We start from the raw sequence: 24,149 nt of genomic DNA on the forward strand, positions 1-24,149 counted from the left end.
CTCAGGTCATGACTGCTATAGGCCATGTTATATATAGCACAAAGGAGCATCAACACCAGACCTGCGTGAGTATCACATGCTGACGCCTAACTCGGCATCCCAGTCCTCTACGATGATCATATGCATCTTAACTGACTTCAGACATAGGTTGGCAATAGCTTGCAGTTCTTTAGCTAGCAAAGGAAGATCTAAAGAGGAAGTGATGCCTAGAAAGATAAAACAAGGCAATATTGGAATTTATCCACATAACAGGAAATCAGAAGGAGTCTGGAAGCATCTTTCTCAACTAACAAAGTTTATTTTGCTCACCAAACTGCAGCTCACTTCATCAGACACTTTTTAATAAAACGTGTTAGTTGGAAAAGGTGCTACTAGACTCTTCCTGATTTTTTGATACAGCAGGCCAGTGTTTCTCTACCTTGCTGGCTGGGGAATTCTGGGAGTTGAAGTCCACACATCTGAAAGTGGCCAAGGTTGAGAAACCCTGCCATAGACTAACACGGCTCTTCTCGTAGAATGTCCATGTAACAGGAATGGTGCTTGTGCTGCTGCCACAGATGTTTAGCCATCCAAGAGACAACCCATTTTTCAGCATTAATAGCTTGTATCTTCACTAGCAGAAACTGTTGTAGTGGAAAAAGTAAGACCAGTCCATTTTTTGCTATTGCTTCTCCTCTAGTGAGGTCCTCACTAGCTTTATACAAAATGCCATTTATTTTTCAAATGTTTGGAGAAGTTGCTAGAAACAATTATTCTTTTATAAAGGAGTTTCAATCCCCATTTAGCTCAGGCAGTTTCTGCAGCTAGCAAAGGAAGATCTAAAGAGAAAGTGATGCCTAGAAAGATAAAATCTTGGGATTGTGAAGTCCTGAGAAAGGTAAAGGTAAAGGTTTCCTTTGACATTAAGTCCAGTCGTGTCCGACTCTAGGGGGAGGTGCTCATCTCCGTTTCAAAGCTGAAGAGCCGGCGTTTGTCCGTAGACACTTCCATGGTCATGTGGCCGGCATGACTAAACAAAACACCCTTTACCTGCCTGCCGAAGCGGTACCTATTAGTCTACTCACATTTGCATGTTTTCGAACTGCTAGGCTGGCAGGAGCTGGGACTAGCAACGGGAGCTCACCCCGTCACGCGGATTCGAACCGCCGACCTTCCAATCGGCAAGCTCAGCAGCTCAGCAGTTTAACCCACAGCGCCACCGCATCCCTCAATCAATCCCTTACCCTATATTAAACCAAAGTCACATTATTTTTATAAATCATACCATTGGCACATTATAAAAATCACTAAATCTAATTGCTTCCTCTGCTTATATTAAAAAAAGATTATATATAAATATATATATATATGCACACACACACACACACACCTCCTAATCAACTCCCCCCACAAAGATAAAAATTATTTGATTATTTCCTTCCTAGTATTATACTAGACAAGAATGTATAGAATAGTAAAGATCAAACTAAAAAACATATAAATTGTCTACCATTATACTTAGTAATACAGCAATTTTAACAATCTTAATCATGTCAAACCCAAAACCAAACACCATTCTTTTTTTGTGTGATTATACTTTAATAATCTTAATCCAAATTGTTAAAAGTAAATGAAGTCAGCTAAACCTTTAAAGCAATCCAGATAAATATTCTTAAATCCTTATCCCACTTCAAAATAAACCAAAGCATTTACATATCTCCACATTACATACAGAGTTATTTTCTTAAAGAAATCAAACAGCCCAGCTGCCCCCCTCAAAGACTCGGACTTCTCTTCAAGAGGACTGCCATACATATTAACCCCTTCTTTTCCAAGGCACTCCATCAGAAGATCCATTTCACTTATAGCTTGCAACTCAATCTGTCCCTTTAATTTCTTCCATTCCACTATCCAATCTTCCTCCAGCATCTCAGCAGAAGACAGAGACTTTCCTAGTGCTGTTAAATTCCTCAGTTTCATCCACGACATCCCCAACCAAATAAAGCTCATATTTTCCACAATATCCTGGATGCCTTGCATTAAAAGGTGGCAAGAATCAGAAAGAATTTGCTTAAGGTCTCAATGGAAGTCAGAGAAAGTCTGTTTGAATTCCTCTATGTCTCATGCAGTAGATTATGGCGCCCCTTAAGAGCTTAATCAGCAAAAGTAAAAGATATGAGAAAGATCAAAAGTTCTTTACATGAAGCAAGAGTAAATCGCAGACTGGTCTCAAGGGGAAATGAACAGGAAGCTGAAAGTTCAAATCAGCTGATTCAATGAGTAGGAAAATGGTAATTTCTTCAAATCCAGTACAAAAATAATAGCAGGGAGACCATTATTTACTCTCAATCCTCCTTAATATTTGGGTGGAAAACAAGTCAAAACTTAAAAAGAATTTTAAAAAAAAGTTAAACCCAAAAATAACGATAAGCACCAAGAGAGCCCACTTCTCCTTGCTGTAGAAAGCCTCTCTTAGGGTAAACTTAAAAATATATATAAATTTGGTGATTTAGAAGTGGGATAGCCGGTCTTAGTGTCCCTTTAAGGCTACAGCGTGGCTTGGAAAAGGTGACATCCCAGCCTCCCAGTGGCTCTTACCAGATTAGTGCAAACGCTGTTTGCGATCCTCTGACTTCAAGTCACTGTTCCAGAGGACAGATGGGATGATTCTGAGTGTTTTCTTTGTCCAGGAAAACACTCCAGGGCATCAGAAAAAACCTGCCTGAGCCCGAAAAAACTGCCGCATTGTCAGTTCTGCCTGCGGAGCCCCCGGGCACAATTGTTCAGTCTGCCATGTCCCCACCGGAAGTCAGGATATTTTATATCTCATGTGGAATTCCAATAAACATATTGGGAAAATTTTTTCAAAAAAATATATACAAGGTAAATCTGTATGTAGTTCTTCAGTTTGAAGATACTGTTGAAAAAGACAGAGTGGTCAGTTAAAGAGAGATTCTTTAATTATACCATTATGCATACCCTTTGACCACTATCAAACTTTGGGGAGCTTCACTTAATACAAATTACCCTTTTGGAATATTCACACATAGCACCTTTAATTCAGGGCTCAAAATGTAATAGATGCATCTTCTCTCCTTATTCCATCAATTCAAAAATTGTGTCATTCCATTTCTCAAAAATTCCACTTTCATCCTTTTTCTCATGCCAGTTTGGTATTATGGGGTAATCCAGACCTTGGAATTGATAAAGACAAACCAACCCCAGATGAAAGCTTTGGATGGATGTTGGGATTTTTACTTTAGATTCAAGACTGGATGATAATGAATTACCATTTTTAATGTTAAATAATAGTCTGCTGCCACCTACTGGCAATATTTACAACTACATTTATTGATTCTGACCAGCAGTATTTTCAGTTTCAAAAACACCTAAATTATACAGTTAACAGAAGAGCTCATTTCAAGAATTCTTTTCCCGTTTCATTTCTTAAAATATCTGTATTTAAGCTAAAGTTACGGAGGCGGAGGCACTACTTTTCATTCAAGTGTCATACCTCCAATTTATGAGTTATAACTTATGTATGGACAATTGTAATGAAATACAGTAATTCCTCACTGAAGCTTCATGTAAAACTTTATATACAAACATGTATGAGAAGCCCTTGTGCATTTTTTTCTATTTTGCTTTTTCTGTTGCTTAATCAAAGGCAAAAACTAAAATGAAAAATATAATAAATTAGCAACTATTTCTGACTGCTGGATTTTATAAACACTCTGAATTGGAAATTAGTCTTTTTTCTGTCTTGATGAATAGTTTTTCCTATATGCCAGACTAGTGGGTGAACATGCTTATTTGGTTCTTAAGAGAAAAAGGAGGTTCTGAATTGGAGGCCAGTCCCCCTCTTCTAGAGATGCAACACTTACTTAAGCTTCAATTGTCTTATATTCAGAATGAGACTTACTGATGTAAATCATTTGAGCTTAGCAGTGCATTTACCTCTGAGATATGTGATGAAGATTAGCTTGACACCCTGCCCTACTTCCCAAGGTTAGAGATATGCATGCCCCCATTTTACTTGTGAAAAGCAAGCTCCACTATACTCTTTAAGTATGTAGCTGCAGCCCAAGAGTTTAAAATAATTCTTTTGCAGTTGTTCCTACTAAGATCTTCAACTTATATCCTGAATTTCTATCCAGAGGGCATTGAACTATTCAAACCACCTACAACTCTAATCCATTTATGTTCTTCCCTTACCCTTCCATTTCTTATTCTGGAACCTCCCAATTTTAATTCAGAATAGAGGCTTACCTGGTCCACAGGAGACAACAGCCAACTACTGGAGGCCTAAAAGTAAAGCATGATTTCAATAGCCCCATGTTCTCCAGCAAGTAGTAGTTACAAGAAAGATTTTTTTTTAAAAAAAAGATGAAAAATACAGAGCGCTAAGATTTTAAGTCTGAATTAATATGAGTGGATGAAAACCAAGCTCTTTGCAGATTAATGGGATAGAACAGAGAGGTAGTAGATAACCACAGGTGTTCTTTTATGCAAATTTCTTCTGGAATTTTTTGCTCAGGATTTGGATCAGTCGCTGTCCTTCTCTTTTGGCTTTTTATTTACTTCACCACCCTTCAACCTGCCCTGTAATCAAATTACTAAGAATCTGATTATATTCTAAGAACAAACCAGAGAAAACCAGTTGTGTCAAAATTCAGTTTATTGTTTTTGAGAAAGTTGGCAACAGAAACACAGTGCTCCAAACAACAAGTGTCTCATTATTTGTTCGCATCAAGTAATTATTACCATTCCTGGCCAATCATTATGTCTGCAGTGTTGAAATGAAACTGGTAACTTTGTTCAATATGTCAAAATTTAAATTACATGTAAAATCAACATTCAATTATAAGTGAATTCTGCTATCATGTTCACAATTAGCTGACAAAATTAAAAAATTGACACATCATAAAAAGACAAAATGTAAAAATTATCAGAAATATCATTAAATAATTATTAGCAGTATAGGCAATAAAATACATTTTGTACAAAGAACATTGCACCTTGACATAGCACAAGCATCTTTTGTTACCATTATTTATACATTTTTGTATAGAATAGCATTGTACAAAAACACAGTGGAAACATTAACAGCCCTAAGTGAAAGTATGCCAAGTGCTGACTCCTTTTGTTCCATACAGTTGCCTAGAATGCTAAATTAGGAATCTGGTTACTTGCGACATAAAAACAGGGTTTAGAAAATTCCAGGACAATCATTTAGCAGCTTATATGTTGTATGTTAAACTCCCCCACTGCACAAGAAATATCAATGGCAATGCACAGAAAAGATTTTAATGCAGGGTGAGACTGCTGTGATGAGAACGCTGATCCAGGGTTAATTCAGTCAGTACTGTGCTTTAATTCGTAACTGTAGACTGACCAGCTGACATTTTTGAACCCAACAACTTACCCAGTGAGCTCCAAAGGCAGCTCCCTGCCACACAGTATCTCCCACTGCCGAGCAAGTAGTGAAATCAGTTTTTCACGGCTTTCGGGACTTGGGATAAAGACACACCACAGCACCTCTTGGCTGACCTGGTCCTCTTGTCTAGCCTGCCCTTTAGGAAAACTGAGAATGTTGCCAAAGTGATCTAACGTCAGGTTCTGCATGAGATCTTGATTCTGAATGTCATCAAAAACAAACGTGAGTGCCTGAGGGTATGCCTGATAGCCCATGAGCACGCGATCCAGGTCACGGATCCTTCTTCCGTCTGCAAGCTGGTACTTGTCTCTCTTTGGTGGTTCCTTTGCAAATTCAGGCCGGGGGTAACTGATGTAGTCCTCATTGAAAAGAAACAAATCTGAGCTAGTTAAGATCAGTGTTTTCGGCTGAAGGGAACTGTAGGTCGGAGCAGTCCCCTCTGTGACATTCACCTGGAATGCCAACACATAAAGGAGTAGATTCAGGGACTGGGATTTCATGACACTGTTCATCTTCTCAGCAACCAGAAAGGCAAGGTCCCCAATTTCTTCTTCATTGGGATATATGAATCTCACTCTGCTAGAGTGAATCAGCTCATAGTTTTCCATTTTTCCTGAAACAATAAAGGATGTCATACGTTTTGGATGCATTATTTAAAAGTGTTGTATATTTTAATTTAACCAGCTAGAAAGATTAGATTTACAACTCATTCAGAACACTTTTATCTTAAAGAATATGCTCTCAAATTAAAACTTGAAATGATAAAAACACACTACAAAGAGCAGAGGGAAAAACAGATACTATTCTACACCCAAAGAAATTGAGCTATGAAGCAGAAAACTCACCTGTGCTACACACACTTATGAGGTAAACTGTTTCCTTTCAATCTCAAGACTTCCATTTACCATAAGGACATCAATAATAGATTTGCACCATTTTGATATTTACTGAAATAATTAATGTGAAGCAACCTGAGCAATCCAATATAAATTACATTTTTAAGCTTACATTTAATTCATGCCTCTTCTCCAAAGTGCTTAGGATGGTATGCTCTTCCTATATATTTTTATGAAGATCCCAGATAGCCAGACACCCAGAGATACACATACTGACAAGACAGGTTAGGTTAGTGGGAATACACGGCAGGCTTTTCTGTGGCCACATGTGATTATGACGTTTCCTCAGATAAGACTGACTCTATCTTTGTTCTGTTTTTGGAGAGAGGCAATTATACTGTTTGTTTGGACTTTTCACACACTTGAACAGTTACGTGTGTGGTGTAGTGGCTGTGTTGGACAGGCACCAGAGAGGCCCGAGTTCAAGTCTACCACAAGTTAATTGAAGCTCACTGATGTGACTTTAAGCTGCTGACTCTCTTTGAGCCAATCTACTTCATAGGATTGTTGTTATGTAGAAAAAGAAATGAGGCAGTACTCTGCATGCACCTGAAGAAGATGACAGGATATAAATCTAATAAACAAACCATATGTTTCAATGAATCCCTCAATAAGTTCAACCATGAACTTACAAAGGAAGATTAAGTTTTTGGAATGAGTTTTATTGAAACTCTGTGGGGAGATCTCTCTGACTGTTTAATGTGGTTTTGTTTGAAGTGGTTTGTATGTGCTCTATAAAACAACACACAACTGTAAGGTATGTTATGGCTGAGAGGCAGCAATGGTCCGAAGTTATATAGTGAGCTTTGTGGCTGAGCAGGCATGTGGAATGAAGTCATGCTGTTTCAGAAACAGTAACATGCATACCACATTGATTCATGCTAAGCATTAATATTGTGAAACTTGCCATATTTTCTGATTACTATCACCATTTTAGTTGGCCAGACTTCTCAACTACCTTCTTTACTCTGGGAATTTACTCAAGTTTAGACATGTCCTGTGCCATGTCCACACAATTCCATCTGTGACCGGTCCCTCAACATGGTATCCTTTCTAATTATGTTCTACCTTTTTCTTATGGCTAGCCTACTTTTGTGAAGAATTATATGATGCAGAGGTTGTGGGAATATAGTCATTTAGATGCAGATTAGACTAAAACCATGCAAAAAAAATCTTTGCACAAACACCCAAGAAATGACAAAACTCAACAATATTGGGTTAAAAGGCTAGGCCAGATACTGCCATTCTACTACATTTCCAGAAAGTATTGTTTCAAAATATGGGGAGAGAAGTAGAGGAGTGTCAGCATTAAATAACTAAACGACTCACCTCCTAAATCTCTTTCCCTATTTTAACTTTAACTTTAGACAAGACCCAGGCAGACCAATACATTTTCTTCTGATTCTTTTAAAGAAACGGGTAAGTGGAAATGTTGCTTAAAACCAATTTAAACCTCAAGTGTGTTTCAATGGTTCATCATGGTGTATACATGTCATATGGAAAGCCCTCTAATGGTGTAACATAAAGTTCTGACTACTGTTTTTAACAGTTAATACTTTAAAACAGGGTTTCTCAACCAGGGTTCCACGGAACCCCAGGGTTCCACGAGAGGTCACTAGGGAATCTCTGGGAGATCGCGATTTATTTTAAAATTTATTTCAAATTTGGACAACTTCACATTAAAGAGGTAAGTTTCATTCTTTATTTTCAGTTTCAGAACACTGTTAATGCATATATACAGGCCTACACATGAAATGAATATAACAATTTTGTAACTTCTGGCATATATTTGAGCCTGAATGTACAGGGGTTCCCCAAGGCCTGAAAAATATTTCAAGGGTTCCTCCAGGTTCAAAAAGTTGAGAAAGGCTGCTTTAAAATCACGCAAAAGAAAGATGTCCAAGAAATGTATTATTTTAGGTTGTACTTCCACACTGAGAGCAATATGAGTGGTTCACTGATTCCACAATGTATGTGATTCATAGCTGAATTTTGATTGTAGATTATTTATGAATGCATGTAGGCAGATGCGTTCAGTGAGTATACGTAGCTGAGTTTGCTGTTGTCATGTTCACCGTTGCAATGTCTGTTTTACATCATAACGTTTCGCATGCCATGGTGCAGACGCGCGTTCCAGTTGGGAGGGAGCTGCTGGGAAGATCTTGTACCAGGCTGTATGTATGTTTTCTTACCGAAGGAATGTGTTTGGGTTATCACTGGTGTCCAAGGTCTTTTACCCATTGATTAGCTGAACTCGTTAGGGGCACCTGGGATGGGGAGCTTGAAACGGTTGAACGGGGGGAGGGCTTACTTTCGCACCGAGGGTTTTTATTTTGTATTTGGCGCGCTTCTGCTCACTCTCAGCTTTCTTTGTACTTGCACACTATTCTAAATAAACCAGATTTGATTCAAGCCTGTGCTTGTGAGTCTGAGTGTGTTTGGGATAGGCAAACATTACAGCTGTTAATAACAATGAATATGTTTTCAAGGCCTGAACATGTTCCACTTTACTGAAATTGGATTTTCAAAGTCTGTATACAACATCAATTTAACTTTCAAAGTTCTCAAAACTCGCATGAATAAGAACAAATTAAAAATGAATTACATGGAAATGGAAAACTCTTGTCACGCTGTTGGTATGTGGGTGTGCCAAGGATTTCTTGACTTTGCTAACCAGTTTATGTCAACTCTATGCCCTTTCCTTTTTACTGAGGAGTATCCAGTAATTTTTTCTCTGTCAGACTCATAGTGCCTGGGAAAAAGCAGCAGAGAAGCATGAGAAAGTCTGTGGAATAAGAAATGCCTTCTCTAGGGAAGAAGGGAGACTCCAATTTACATCAACTGCTTTTCCTGTGTTAGCAGGCGCCAAATATCGAATACCAAATACTGGATATTAGCAAGCACCAAATATCTAGTAGCTGAACAAAGTGAACAATTACTACGTTCTCAATGGCTGGCCTGCCTTCCTCCCTCCCTTCCCTTCCCTTCCCTTCCACACATGCAACCCAATTGTCATCCTGTATGCTGCACATTCAAGATGGAATGTTCCAGACTGGTTTTATAATGTATACTTGGAAACAAATGTCTTTACTTCAACTGTACTTGCCTACTTTAGTTTTAGCAAAAGATACAGATATATGTAGCGCTTCAAATGCTAAATGCCGTTTTATCTATTGCTGTACATTTCCATTACTGGTCAAAAACTTGCATTAAACACATGGTGATTTGCTAACAAAAGTTAAAATCTTAGCAAATTAAATGAGCACCGTTCTAGAAGAGTATGATGAAATATATTAATTTAGCCCATTAAAATATTTCTAAATCACTTTACCTGTATTTTTTTTCCCAAATTCAGAGTAGAAGTCCTTGTCCACTGGTTCTGGTGATGGTGTCCTTGCAAGGAGTGAGAGCACTGCCATGAGGTGCTGGATAAAGGCATGAGTGCTATAGCTGTCTCTGGTTAGACAGGTTAATATATGTTCCGCCGAACATCCTGAAAAGGACACAAAACTAAGATTCTTTCTAATACTATTACAAAATCATGGTAGCTTTTAAACAAATGTCGTACTGTGGAACTTTTATATAAGAATTAAATTTCACATGCCACTTAATATTTATCTATTTACTTTTATATATATCAAATTTATTCCCCACCCACCTTACTCAGAAAGCGACTCTGGGCAGTTTACATAAAATAGGAATAAAACATTAATTACAATACAATACAACAGTAAAACAATATACAATAAAACAGCTTTAAAAACAATAAACAATAAAATATATTAAGTGGAAACAATTACAATTAAAACAATTTCCAAATTAATATTATCATTTCTTCAATCAATTTGGCACACACTGCTCTACAAAATATTGTTTTGGGAATGTCTAGTTTCTGTAGTTTATATGCACTTGTTAGAAGTATATGCTATTGTGAATGGGGTTCCATTGGCAGAATTCGGTCATTTGCAATATGCATCATGCTTCCCAAATCTACACCTTTATGAAAGAAAGATGATTACTTCAGTAGGTAGCAAAATGAAGATTTCATCCAATCAGTCTCCCTACAAGAGGAAGGGCTTTTGGAAACTGCAGGGAGTTCTTTGGGAGGAAGGAGAGAAGCAAGAAGTTGGGTACAAGGGCTAGGAATGGTTGTAATCTACAGGAAGCTGGAAAAATGTCCAAGAAATCAAGCAGGGGACTTTAGCTTCAGGCATCAGATCATCCTAAGAAATAAGTAACAAGTTTGCATAGGAATACTGCATAAGATTGTCTGTGTTTTATAATTTAACACAGACAATCTTATGCAGTATTCCTACCCAAACTCTAAATATAGAGTCAATAATACCAAGCACAAATTATTAAATTAATATGAATTAAATTATTAAATTATTAAATTAAATTCATATTAATTTAATAATTTGTGCCTGGTATTATTGTCTCTATACAAGATCAGTAATTATTTGTTTTTGCAGACTAGCATCATTTTCTGGTCTGCCTAAGCTTTATATTTTTCTATTGGAGCTTCTTTTAAATCACTGACATTTTAACAACTCTAGCTTTTTATCTCTTTTGCCAATGAATATTTGCTTATGACCACTTAAAACCAAAAATGAATGAAGAATAATCTACATTTATAATTTTTTTTTTACCAAGATTGCTTTTCTTTATCTCTTCTGAGATTGGTCTATTTCATACAGGGAGGGCTGATTCTGCTGTCACACACCTCAATGCTACACATTCAGGAAGTGATGCTATAGAATTCATTTAATTCTTTCCTATTTTTTCCCTTTTAGTTTGGCAGAAAGTAACGTAGGAGGTGGGAACCCAATCTCTCCCACATACTAGGGAGCAAGGACATCCAGGTGAGGCATTCCTTCTATAACCCATAGACAAGAATTTGCCAATGATATATTATTTCAAATGTTCACAAGAACTATCAGCATACATTGTGCCTTGCACTAGGAATAAAGAATGGAGTCACCGTTAATCTGCAGTTTGCTGATAAGAGAATGCAGGAACGAAAAAGGAAAGAAATTTCAATGTATATTTACTTACCAGTAAGTCGAAAATACTGATCAAAGAGTCCTATGTTCACTGAATGCAGATCATTTAATTTTAGAACTAAGCAAGGGGAGAGATGGAAAGAGCTGAATTCATAGTCCAAGAGATCTGTGCCCCAAAAACCTAGTGGATGATAAATGTACGGTAGTCAAATACAATCCTTAATTGTCTTAAAAAAATAATCAGTTTCAGGTATCAGAAGAATCAATGTTCATCATCACATCTGACATCTTTATCTGAAATAAGCCATTACTGAAGGTGCAGCTATGTATTACTCTAGCAAATATGTTTCCATGCCCAGTATCATGCAGCTTACATGAACCAGTACCAGATGGGTCCACAGGCACTAAGATTAATAGTCTTCTCCTTACCCATATAATTCTGCCATGTAATAGCACTTGCACTACCCCTTATTTCTACTCTTTCTAGGTAACTGAGTAAAATGTTGTGGAAAGTTTTAAAAGAAGACTTAATGTACAATCTGAACTAAAAACCCTGTTCCTGTCTGAGAAGTCTTCCTTGAAAATTCCTCCTCACAACTCCATCACGGTTATAAGGGAAACCTGTCATTCCCAAACATGTCACCAACCATGAGGCTTCCTCAAATTATAGCTTTAAAAATAATGGAATATCATATGTACAAAGCAAGAGACTAAAATTATGGCACCTTTGCATAGGCCTTGTTCTGATTAAAAATCTGCAAACTTTTTTGAAAGCCAGGAACCAGCCTGTCCTACCATACCTAAATGGTGATCATTAGAATGAGTCACAGAATCATCCAACAAGAAGTAAATAGCTTTAGTTGAAAGTAGTACACAAGCTGTCACTTCCATATCTGGAGCTTTATAAAACAGAACAGATGACCACATGAGATGTCTTAGTTCTTCATTTTCGACCTATAATATTGACAACACAGTTAATCCTTTAGTTAAGTACAGCTCTGGATGTATTTTCTTTGACCTGACTAGGAAAGACTCACTTTTTACAATTACTTCGCTTGATGTTCATTTCAGGGTGCTTGCAAGTGAAATTTCCACTATGAAATACCTCCTCTTCCCTCTTCTACCCCTGCCAAAAGGTATGTGTATAAAATCTGAGTTCTGTTAAATGTTTGAAGCAATTCTTCAGCATTCTCATCATTTGTGTGTCAGCTCTTTCAATCGAGAAAAGCACCTTGATACTGCTGGTATCTCATCAGTGACCCAATTTGTTGCTGTATCATCACCACCACCATCATCACTGTTATTATGTACAGCGTGTGTCTTATCCCTCTTAAAAATGCAGATTATAGTATATACTTATGGAACAGTGACTTTCAGGGGTTATGGTTTAGCCTGCCCTTTTTTATTACAGGTCAATTAAAAAAACTACTGCAGTTATAAGGTAGTAATATTAGCAATATGAACCGTGTATTTCCATTGTTACCACCCAGAGTCCCTCTTGGGGAAGATGGGCGGTAACAAAATTTGAATAAATAAAATAAAAATGAATCTATACCTTCCCCCAACATACTCTGTACAACTGGATGAAAAGAAAAAACCTATCTTGAGCCCATTCCCCTATAAACACTAATGCTCAGTAAATGGGTGATTCTTCAGGATGTCACTGGGCAATCTGTTCATCTTCAAATGCCATTAAAACAGACTAGCACAGATTGTCTTCTGGAATCTCTTACTCTTGTGTATTAATACCTCAGCAATGCTGTTATGGAAAAATTCCACAATGGATTTTTCCTTTAGCCCAGCCATATATTGAAGAGATGGAGAGACTGAAAGGTGCATAGGTATCTGGTTCTCTTCAGTAATTCTTTGCATCAGAAATTCAGATGGATATAAAGATGAGAATGGCAAATGAGGCTTGCAAAAGCTGGAAGACAGATTAGTACACACTATCAGAGAGAAATACAAATAAAATACAAGTGTAGGTGCATAATATTCCATTTTATTACTCTTTCATAGGTTAGCATGGCTTTCAAAATACCAGTTTAGATTGCATAAAGTCGTTTTTATAAACTTTATAGATATTAGAACTCTTTACCAAAGCTATTTTTTTAAATATTTGAAAGCTTCACATAAATCATAAGAATCATTGTTCAAGATATGTATCCCACCTACTGTTTGACTCAATTAACTGGAAACTCGCATTATCCCTCTACATTTTGAATATATTTGTGCCTTCAAGTCAGGCTTGACTCCTGGCAACTGCCTGGACAAGTTCCTGCAGTTTTCTTGACATTTTTTTTTGGAAAATATTTTTCTATTCCTAGGGCTGAGAGAGAGTGACTGGTCCAAAGCCACTCAGCTGGCTTTGTGCCTCAGGAAGAACTAAAACTCAGTCTTGTAGTTTCTAGCCTGGTGTCTTTAACCACTACACCTGACTGACTCTCATGCTTTGAATAATTAATTCAAAAATGCATATCCTTACCTTGTAGTTGGGCCATGCCTTATACAGTCCGTAAAAGAATTTCTGACTGATTCTACGTGACTAGCATCTTTGAAAATAATTATGGTTTTGATGTCTTGCAAAAGTGTCCTCAGAAAACTATAGATTCTCAGAAAATGGAATTTCTCATGAGGTAGGACAAATACTGCTGTGACAAATCTGTAGCCAATTATCAATTCCAGGACGTATCCGTCTGAAAATGAACCTTCCTGCTGAACCGAACAACACGCGGGATGCAAAAGAACAGAAGCCAGCGGAATTCTGTTGAGTTTAAAAATGTTCCTAGCGTTCTCAGAGTCAATGCATTTACCTGGAGCTACATTAAAATCAACTTTAACTATATGAAGATGGTGAGGTGTAAGAAATATCCAACAGGGATGGAGCATACAATGACTCTCTCCAGCAGATTTGTGAAATGCAGAATAAAATGCAGAACAACCACAGTGCTTAGAACAGGTTCTTCCATCACTGCCCAATTCTGGCAGACGTAACACCTTCTGACCATCAGCTTTATTATGACAGAAGAGATAAACTGGGAAGCAACCTTTTATCTCTGTGTTTTCAGATGAAATATGATAAAACCCCATCAGCTGGTAGACAAATTCTTGCAAACTGGCTTTGCCACAATACAGTACAGAACCTGTTAAAGCAGGCATATAGAACTGAGAGCAAGACCTGTGTAAACAGGAATAGAAATCTTGCAGATTCTGAGTGTCTGAGACAACAAACAAGCAGGTATCACCATGGTTTATGTTGAGCATCAAACATATTTCTGGTATTAAAAAGCCAAATTCAGCGAGGTCAGAGTATGGAATGCACAGCACAAGTTTCAAGGCAGAAAGTATGTGCTGGCAATTTCCTTTGGAATCCTGAATAATTTCAAATACAGCTATCACATTATTGGCCAAAACTAAACAGGAAGCAAACTGTCTGAGTCCTTTATGAGCCTGAATACAAAAACTCCAGAGGATTTTAACTATGTTATCCTGTTTTGCTTGGGTGCTACTAGGAGTTGTCTGCACACAGCTTGAGGTGGGAGGCAGTTTAGAGACATGGTATCCTTCATGAAGTCCCATTTCAAAGTAGCCATCTTCAGTGTCTGTAACTCTGGAATCACTCCAAAGATCTTCCATGTTCTCACTTTCTACTGAAAAGGGGGGCACATTTCCCACGGCCTCTGCAATCAAGGTAGAAAGATGTTGCACCAAGTCCTGATTTGTGGTAGCATATGACATACAAGTGAAAGGCAGGGTCACAGTATTAAGGGGATCGGGCAAGGAATCGGGTCCTTCTTCTGGATGTTCCAAGCTTTAAAAAGAGAGAAAGACAGAAAGAATGGAGGAAACTATAGTAACCGAATTTAAAATATTAATTTAAGTTTCAAAATCTTGTTCTGCTTCTCAACAACTGAACCAAATAGCATACATCTAATGTAAGCGCAAGCATAGAACCATTCCGCTCATTCACCCAGAACCGTTCTGGATCTCTATTTGCCCAGCCTTCTATTATCAATGCAAAAAAGGGGGAAGCAAGAAGGACATCTATGTCTCAGGCAGATATTTCACAAGTTTTTGTTTCTGCTTTTTTTATTTTTAAAAAAATCAGGCAGCCATAGGCATTTTTATACCATGTCAGAGTTCATCAGAAAGAAGTGAATATCAAACTGAAACTGCATTCTCACCACATATGATGTGTGTTTTTATCAGAAAAGTCCAAATCTGGAGCAGGTACCTTCAACGAAAAGAGAAAAAAAGGATAAAAGGCTAAATATGATGCAATGCATTTGAATTTTTTAAAAAATATATGCATAACTCAGTGAATAACATATGGTCCTACTCACAAAATAATTACATGGAATTTCTTGATAATGGTTAATGGTGTCAGATTTAGTCTTTTTATCATTCTTTTAACCCCCCTTTTTTAACCAGAATGATTCAGAAACATTACTTAATTATCTAGAAGAGTCAGTATTTGCTGCAATGAATGATTTTGTGCCTTTAGGAGCAGAGCAGAGTATCACACACAGGCTTGGCTCCTTCTCTGATCCAGCTTTGTAAGGAGATGCATGCAGTGCAGGTTCCTCATGTCATCTTTTCAATTACAGGTAGTCCTCGTATAGCAACTCCCCCAAACAGCAACCGTTCACAGTTTTGACGGTGATGAAAAAGTAACTTTGTGACCAAACCTCGCATTTACAACCATTGCAGGCCTGAAGTAAGATCATATGGGTAGGAGCCCATATTAGGGATTACCTTGTGGCCAGAAGGGTGGTGAAACATTTATCCGCCCTTACTGCATCTACTGATAGTCTTCCAACAGCCCTATTTAGGATGATCTGTTCCCTGGTGGGTAGGGAGGGTCCCCCAGAAGATCTGCTGGGTCATTGTGAAGATTATTCAGGCTGTCTGGTGGATAAAGTCGTTCAGATTTGCTCTGTCTTGAACTCTGATGGGGCAGAGCATGCTGAAGTGACTGGGATATGGTCTGGTGGTGTGATCTGGGATGAGTTTGAGCTGATGACTCCTGAGGAAGTGGACAGGGCTCTCTGTGCTCTCACCTCAACCACCTGCTTACTGGATCCAGGTCCCTCCTGGGTTGTGAAAGCAGCCAGGGAGGTGACCCACGGTTTGGTCCACGCAGTAGTGTCAGCCTCTTTGACGGAGGGGGTGATGCCTCCAGCCTTGAAAGAGGCAGTGGTGCACCCCCTCCTCAAGAGGCCATCTTTGGGCCCAATGGTCTTCAATAACTATCAACCAGTCTCCAACCTTCCCTTTTTGGGGAAGGTTTTATTTATTTGATTTCTATAGCCGCCCATCTCAGCAAGTGACTCTGAGTGGCTTACAACAATAAAAACTATAAAACAATTAAAACAATTAAAATACAAACATACACGGCCACCAAGTAAGCAATGCATGGATGTTAATAAAACCAAGAAACGGGACCCTTCACACGCTCGGGGCCCCAGACCTGGGCACATAACCAGGTCTTCACGGCCTTATGAAAGGCCAACAGGGTCGGGGACATCCTAATCTCTGTAGGGAGAATATTTCACAAGGCAGGCACTACGGCTGAGAAGACACACCAACATTCCTTGGCTGATGGGACTCGCAGCATACCTAACCTACTAGATCAAATTGGACGGGCAGAAACAACTGGGAGAAGACAGTCCCTTAGGTAACCCGGTCCCAAGCCATGAAGGGCTTTAAAGGTAACAACCAGCACCCTGAATTGCACCTGGAAGCACCAATGCAGCTTACATAGCAGTGGTGTTATGTGCGTTGAATACCTGACTCCATTTACTACCCGTGCAGCCTCATTCTGCATGAGCTGAAGTTTCTGAATGCTCTTCAAGGGCAGCCCCATGTAGACTGCACTGCAGTAATCCAGACGGTTGTTGAGACAGTGGTTGGTCTGCAGCTGAGAACCCTGGAGGAAATGGATTATCTAGACCTATTTCAGACAGGTTTCAGGCCAGGATTTAGTACTTAGATAGCTTTGGTCACACTTGTTGATGACCTGTGGCGGACCTGGGATGGTGGTGATGCATCCATTCTTGTGCTCCTTGATCTCTCGGTGGCTTTTGTTACCGTTGACCACGGTAACCTTCTGAGCTGACTCTGTGGGCTGGGGATTGGGGGCACCATTTTGTGGTAGTCCTCTTCCTTTCTCTGGGGCTGGTTCCAGTCAGTGTTGGTTGGTGGAAAGAGATTGTCCTCTAGGCCCCTCACTTGTAGGGTGCCACAGGATTCTATTCTCCCTCCCCTCCTTTTCAACATCTAAATGAAATGGCAGGGTGAGGCCATCTGCCAGTTTGGGGTTCAGTATCATCAGTACACTGATAATACCCAATTATATCTTTTGACTCTGGGCTGGCCAAGTGAGACTGTTGAAGTTCTGCCCCAGTGCCTGGAGGCTGTGCAGGTTTGGATAAGGAGCAATTGTTTCTGACTCAATCCTACCAAGACTGAGTGGCTATGAATTTTGAACCACCCAGACCTGAGAATATTCCAACTTTGACTTTGGATGGGATTGCACTTCCCCGTTCAAGGACAGTGCACAATTTGGGGATCTTCCTGGACATCCAGTCCTGCTCAATGAGCGGGTGGCAGCTGTGGCTATGAAGGCTTTTGCCCAGCTTCATCTGGTGCACCAGTTGCACCCTTTCCTGCATTGGGGGTGACTTCAGACAGTCACTCGTGCCCTGGTCACCCCACAGCTTGACTACTGCAACACGCTCTGACTGGGGCTGCCCTTGAAGACTACCTGGAAGCTTCAGCTGGTCCAGAATGCAGTGGTATGGGCAGTGATGGACATGCCTCAGTATGTCCATGTAATATGTCTGCTTTGCGAGCTGCAAAGGTTGCCAGTTTGCTTCTGGGTGCAATTCAAGGTCTGGTCACTACCTATAAAGCCCTACATGGCATAGGGCCAGGTTACTTGAGGGACCGCCCGTCTCTCATAGTATCTGCCCGACTGGTTCAATCTGGTATGGTTGGTGCGCTCCAGGTTTCATAGATTAAACAATGACACATATCAGGGTCCCAGAAGTGTGCTTTCTCTGTAGCAGTGCCTGCCCTCTGGAATGAAGTTCCCCCCAAGATTTGAATGGCTCCCACCCTGCTGGTGTTTTGAAGGGCCTTAAAGACCTGGCTCTTTTCCCAGGCCTTTGGAGACGATGACTGATGGCCCTTTCTTTCTTTCTGTTCCCTTCTCGGTTTTTCTTTGCCATCATTGTTCTACTGTCTTGTGCTTTTCTCTCTGTGTGTTTTCCTATTGTTCTTTGTTTTTAAATGTTTTAATGATTGTAAGCTGCCTAGAGTTGTTGGGAGTCTGGCAGCATTTAAATTTAATTTATTATTATTATCACAGTTTCACTTAGCAATCGCTTTGCTTAATGATTGAGTTGCCGGTCCCAATTGTGGTTGCTAAACGAGGACAACCTGTTTTTAACCAAGATACAATATGATTACAAATTCAGTATATAGAAAGTCTATGCAACATAAAGAAAATTGTTTCCTCTACCCAAAAGTTTCTTCATAGAATCCTTTCATTGACCTTTTGTTGGAATGAACATTCGAAAAGACCAGGGAAAGCAGTTTAGGATACTGAAAACCCACCTTAAAAGGCACCAAGTATTATTCAACTGAATGTGCCATTACCTGATTTCCACTACGTGGATCTGGTGTTTCAGAGCATCTTTGGGTAACTGTATGGCTTTTAGGAGTCAAACTACTTGATGAGAAACTGCTGGCTAGGGCTGTTTTCCTATAAGTTATTTCTATGAGACAGAAATAGCATTGATGTTAAAAACACATGCGGGCACACACGTGCACACACACCATCATACACACAAAATATGCCAAACTATAGTCTATTTTACAAAGCTGAGCAACAGGTTTACTTACTAACAGTAGTACATTTATAAATGTACTTTTTGATTCATCCTATATTTTAAGTTGCTCTGATGCTAAAGGCTACAGAAAATTCGATCTAACAGATAATACGCACTTTGTGCCAGAGTTAACCTTCCAATTTCATTTACCCTACAACTAAACACACGGAACCTCTGGCATCTTTTCTCCACCCAAACTGCCTTATTTATTTGTATGACAAGTATCATCAGTCTCTGTATGCGAATTTATATCCTCCTAAGAAACAATTCAAGCAACTTATAATGGCAAGTATTTTATATAACTCAGAATATGTGGAAGTGTATTTTATTCCATACTCAGGTCATCTGAAGAACATCCTGTAATACACTGCTAAACGAGGGAGACATCTAATTTTTTGCTATTGACCTCCCATTCCCATCACTGAGTTGACTGGAGAGCCACTGTGGAAAACTGGGTACATGGCAGAAGTGCATTCACTTCACAGCATGGATATGAGACTGTCAAAATATTCCTACAAGAGCTACCATAAGTGACAAGAAAGGAGGAAAGGCTGTGGTGGAGAAAGTATAACTTCTTAAACCACTAACTACTGGCCAAGGTGGTGAGGCAGTATGTCACTCTTTTTATTTCTGAGAAATAATTCATCGGCATGTAGTTTTCAGCATTTTTTCTAGGTGAAGGGAAATTTTGTAAGAACAAAGGGACTTAAGATCCTGTGGACCACAGGCTGGTCCCCATTATTTTGGGCTTCATCCAGAGAGAATGCTGCCATCCAGGGAGGATCCAGCCTATGTGCAGAATATTTATTTATTTAAAAGACTTGTATGGCCACCCATCTTATATACAATAACTCCAGGTGGCTCACAGCATTACAATAGAATATAAAAGCAGACAATAACACTAACATATCTACAGCGCTAGAGACATCCTCCTAGGCATTGTAAGAATGCAGCATAACTGGACATTGTATTTTTTTGTCTATTCTTTTGTAATGTTCTTGCCACCCATGAACTGAGATCTTCCAAGAACATACTTGCTGTTTAGACAGCAGCATAATTCTGTGGTTATTAATGAGGTAGTGTCTTTGTTTAAGAGAGTGTATTCCCTAGTATGTTCAAGTTATATAAATATATTAGTACAAATATAATCTGTTATCTCTATATCTAGAAAAATATGTATGTAAGTGTATTAACATACTTGTATTTTAGTTTGTCATTAACAGGAAGTGTGTGAGGGGTGTATATCTATCTCTTTATTAATAAAAAACAAATATACACACATCAGATTTTAAAAACTTGAAAAGGTACTGTATTATTATTGTATCACACACTGTATTATTGTATGCACTATAATTTATTCCACAGAGGACACTTGAAGTCTCTGAGGTATTGGTTACAAAGAAAAATAATCTATTACATTCTTGCAGAAGCTGACGATAACAGAGGTAGTTAAAGCATTATTTGTAATATTTTCTGTTTCCTGTAAAAATATTTAAATCTTGGATTATCCCTTTTTAAAAAAAAAAGCCAGTGACATCTGATATGATTAATACATTATGGAAAAAAATGGTGCCATAAAAATAGTCCTGATATCGTTTATGAAAATAAAACTGAACTGAATGGCCCCTATCTCAATGCCCTTTTTACAATTCATCCCAATGAACCTGCAGGTCTTTGAAGCTTCTAATCCAGACTAGGGCAGTCAGAAATCAGGAACCCAAAACATACACTGTATGAGTTCATGATCCCTCTCCAAATATATAGTCTTAAAAGTGTATATTCATGCATTCATTAACATACTATTGAATTCTGGTCACTCTAACATTTGGAAAAGCACCTGAGCCTTGGAAGAAATGACATCTTATTAGTAGCTCACAGAAAGCAGAGATAAAAAGTTTGAAATAACAAAGAACAGTAGTCAGCTTTATATTTTGAGATCAGTAGAGTACTACCCTAACAATGCTACCCTACTGAAACAAATTATTATTGAAAAAGCCTTGTAATGTGGCAGATGAAACTGCAACCTCATGTATTTTCCCAATATTCTGGATAATTCCAATTTGCAAATATTTTATTTGCTAGCAATACCATTGTAAAAATAGAGTACCAGATAATAATGTTGTAGTTAGGTAACTTTAAACCTGGACTTAAAGTATTTTATGTGGGGGGTGGAGGGAGAGGGGAAGCAGAGAGCTCCTTTGTGATGGTCATCTATGTTACTTAGAAGTACATGTCCCACAGAAAGTCCCTAATTATAAAACAATTTTTCAAAGAAGAAGAAAAGTAACAAATGCTGCAGCAAGCAGCATTAATCACATTGGGCCTCGATTTGCCCCATGTTAGCCCAGTATACTGGGCCTGTTTGTTGCTCCCTCCATTACTTCTGCTTACTGATGAATCACTTGAGGACTATCATACTCGGAGCTTCAATTTTCACCCTGAGTTCCAATCTTAGTTGCACCATTGATCCAAAAACCTACATTCACTTTGTGGATATCACATATGGAGTTAAGCCTGTTTTAAATGTTTGGACAAAGGGATGACTGTCAGCTATGCAAATATCACCACTGAAGCTTTTTAAACATAGCTTTCAGTTCATTCAACTTCTTTTCTGTAACTACTTTTCAAGCTACATTATTGTCTAAGCAATACTGTTAAGGCTATATAACTTTGGTAATACACTTTGCAGAATTGCAACGTAGCTATAAAGCTAAATACTAAAATAAAGGAAGCAAAAAAATCATCATGAGAGGAGCCAGGGCTCTGCTTCCCCTCTCATTTTATACAGATATATAAAAATGTGTAAAAATGAACGTATTTATTAGACTTGTCTATCACTGTAATCTGCTCAGATTCCAGGCAGCTAGCAACAGCAGTTTACATTAACAAATTAAAACATCCATAGTAAAATAACTGTTCACTTGTTTTATTGTTTGTATATATTTTAATATCATTAGCACTGAAAGCTACAAAATTGGTACACAAATGGTTTTTCTACTGTGGCTGCCAAATCCCATTCCTATATAGATAAATTCATGTATATCAATGCAGCCTACAAAGGCAGAACCAAGAGGCCCAGCCCAGCAGCATGATACATACATGATTACCTTGACTGGAGCTGACAGGACGTGGCAGAGAAGGAGAGGAAGGATGTACAGAAGGAGAAGAGCAGTTTGATTTTGAACTGGCAGCAGAAAGCTTGGAATCTTCAGGGATCTAAGAAAGAAAAATGGAAGGACTAGCAACAAAGGTTAAAAAGCAGCCCCACCAAATGAAAAAAAGGACTGACTTATAAGCAAAAAGCGGTGCATGGATGTAGGGTGCTTTGGAGTTATCTAAAACAGGTAGTCCTCACTTAATGGCTGTCCTGTTTAGCAACTGTTCAAAGTTACAACAGTATTGAAAAAGTAACCTTATGACTGGTCCTCACACTTACAACCATCACAGCATCCCTGCGGTCACGCGATCACCATTTGCACGCTTCACAGCCAGCTTCCGACAAGCAGAGTCAATGGAGAAGCCAGTAGTAAAATTGCAAGTCATGGTCATGTGATGTCTCACTTAAGGACTATGGTGATTCATTTAGCAACCGAATGGGAAGTGACGCTGTTAAGCCCGTCATGGTCAAATGATGTCTCACTTAATGATCGTACCGCTTAGCAATGTACCTGCCAGTTCCAATTGTGGTCGTTAAGTGTGGACTACCTGCATTATGTTACAAAACTTTTTTTTAAAAACTAAACTTGCAATGTTATTAATACTATTACATAATGTTAAACTACTGTTTGGTCTAATGAGAATAAACCTTGGTTGCCCCTTATTTCTGCCTCTTCTACCTGGGAGGAATTCAGACGCTTTTATTTCATTTCTCTATTATACACAGCTTGGTGACTTAGTCAGTCATGGACAAATTGTGACTAATATTAATTACAGTTTAGGGTTTGTTCAAATGACATACAAAGTTATGATTAATTTCTTCCTTGTAAGTGCAGTAGATTAACAAAATCTTAGCTTTGAGGAAAGATGCTAACCTTAAAATATTAAACATGGTTTAGTGTTACATTTAACACCAGATGGCTGTTAAAGTGGTCATACATCTGTTCATATAAAGTCTTACCTTCTTATCAGAATTACTCATTTTGTATTTTACATCTTTTGCTTTTTGTATAGCCTTCAACACTTCTACAGTGTCAAGTTCTTTTTCAGTGGTTATGGTATTATCCAAACAGACCTGAAGGATATCAAGAAACCAAATTGTAATTAATCCTCAACTAAAGGGACAAACTGAACTATTTTAGGTCAACCAGAAAGCATTTATCTGTGCAAGCATGACATAATGCAATAAAAAAATTAATCAGGTCTTTTTTAAAAAATAGGTTTAATGCTTTGATAGACCAAAAAAGCAAAATAAAAATAAAAGATTCATGAAGTACAAAAAGGAAAAGGAAATAAATAACTAAATAAAATACAACAAAAATATAAATATTTGAAGAGTAATAAAGACAAATTTTAAACTTGACCACACAGAATCATACAGTCCAATCATTCCATCATGTTGATAAAGAGCCAGATCAAAGGTGGAAATGCACACATTTCATAAGTGAACTTTTTCTACTGGTTGTCTGTATATCTTTCCAATAACCCAAACTTTTTTTTGTCATAACCCAGGCTTGATAGATCCAAAATCCTTCATAAATAAATTCCAAATTTTAGGAATATAATTCAACAACAAACTTTGAATCTTAACACCCTAATAAAAATCTTAATCATAATAGACAGTTCAACCAGAACAGCATATGTTAACAAACCTTTTCATTTACTGCATAGAAAGATAACCAACCCCTTTTAAGCATCCTTTACAGAATAGAACAGACCCAGAACAGAACTTTTGGTATATTAGTATCATCTTAAGATTTTAAGAAACATTTTTATTAACATTCTT

General features: G+C 38.2%; 1 protein-coding gene across 7 annotated transcripts in view; it reads right to left on the bottom strand.

Moving 5' to 3' along the window:
• Positions 1–4,639: 4,639 nt before the first annotated feature.
• NISCH (nischarin) overlaps positions 4,640–24,149 on the bottom strand; it is a 44,844-nt gene continuing 25,334 nt past the window's right edge. For 2 of the 7 annotated variants that reach the window (XM_063291900.1, XM_063291899.1), the window contains 10 exons: positions 23,325–23,438; positions 22,315–22,423; positions 18,975–19,093; positions 15,497–15,546; positions 13,798–15,123; positions 13,065–13,239; positions 12,116–12,269; positions 11,368–11,496; positions 9,644–9,805; positions 4,640–6,029 (listed from right to left, as the gene is read on the bottom strand). In XM_063291900.1, the coding sequence (XP_063147970.1) occupies positions 5,401–6,029; positions 9,644–9,805; positions 11,368–11,496; positions 12,116–12,269; positions 13,065–13,239; positions 13,798–15,123; positions 15,497–15,546; positions 18,975–19,093; positions 22,315–22,423; positions 23,325–23,438 (2,967 nt within the window). In that variant the 3' untranslated portion in view covers positions 4,640–5,400. Of the gene's footprint in view, positions 6,030–9,643; positions 9,806–10,192; positions 10,309–11,367; positions 11,497–12,115; positions 12,270–13,064; positions 13,240–13,797; positions 15,124–15,496; positions 15,547–18,971; positions 19,094–22,306; positions 22,424–23,324; positions 23,439–24,149 lie in introns of those variants that run through there. The other 5 variants (XM_063291902.1, XR_010067096.1, XR_010067097.1 and 2 more) reach the window with 5 other exon arrangements.

The sequence above is a fragment of the Candoia aspera genome, chromosome 2 (genome assembly GCF_035149785.1).
Source record: "Candoia aspera isolate rCanAsp1 chromosome 2, rCanAsp1.hap2, whole genome shotgun sequence".
In the NCBI taxonomy this organism is placed as follows: domain Eukaryota; kingdom Metazoa; phylum Chordata; class Lepidosauria; order Squamata; family Boidae; genus Candoia; species Candoia aspera.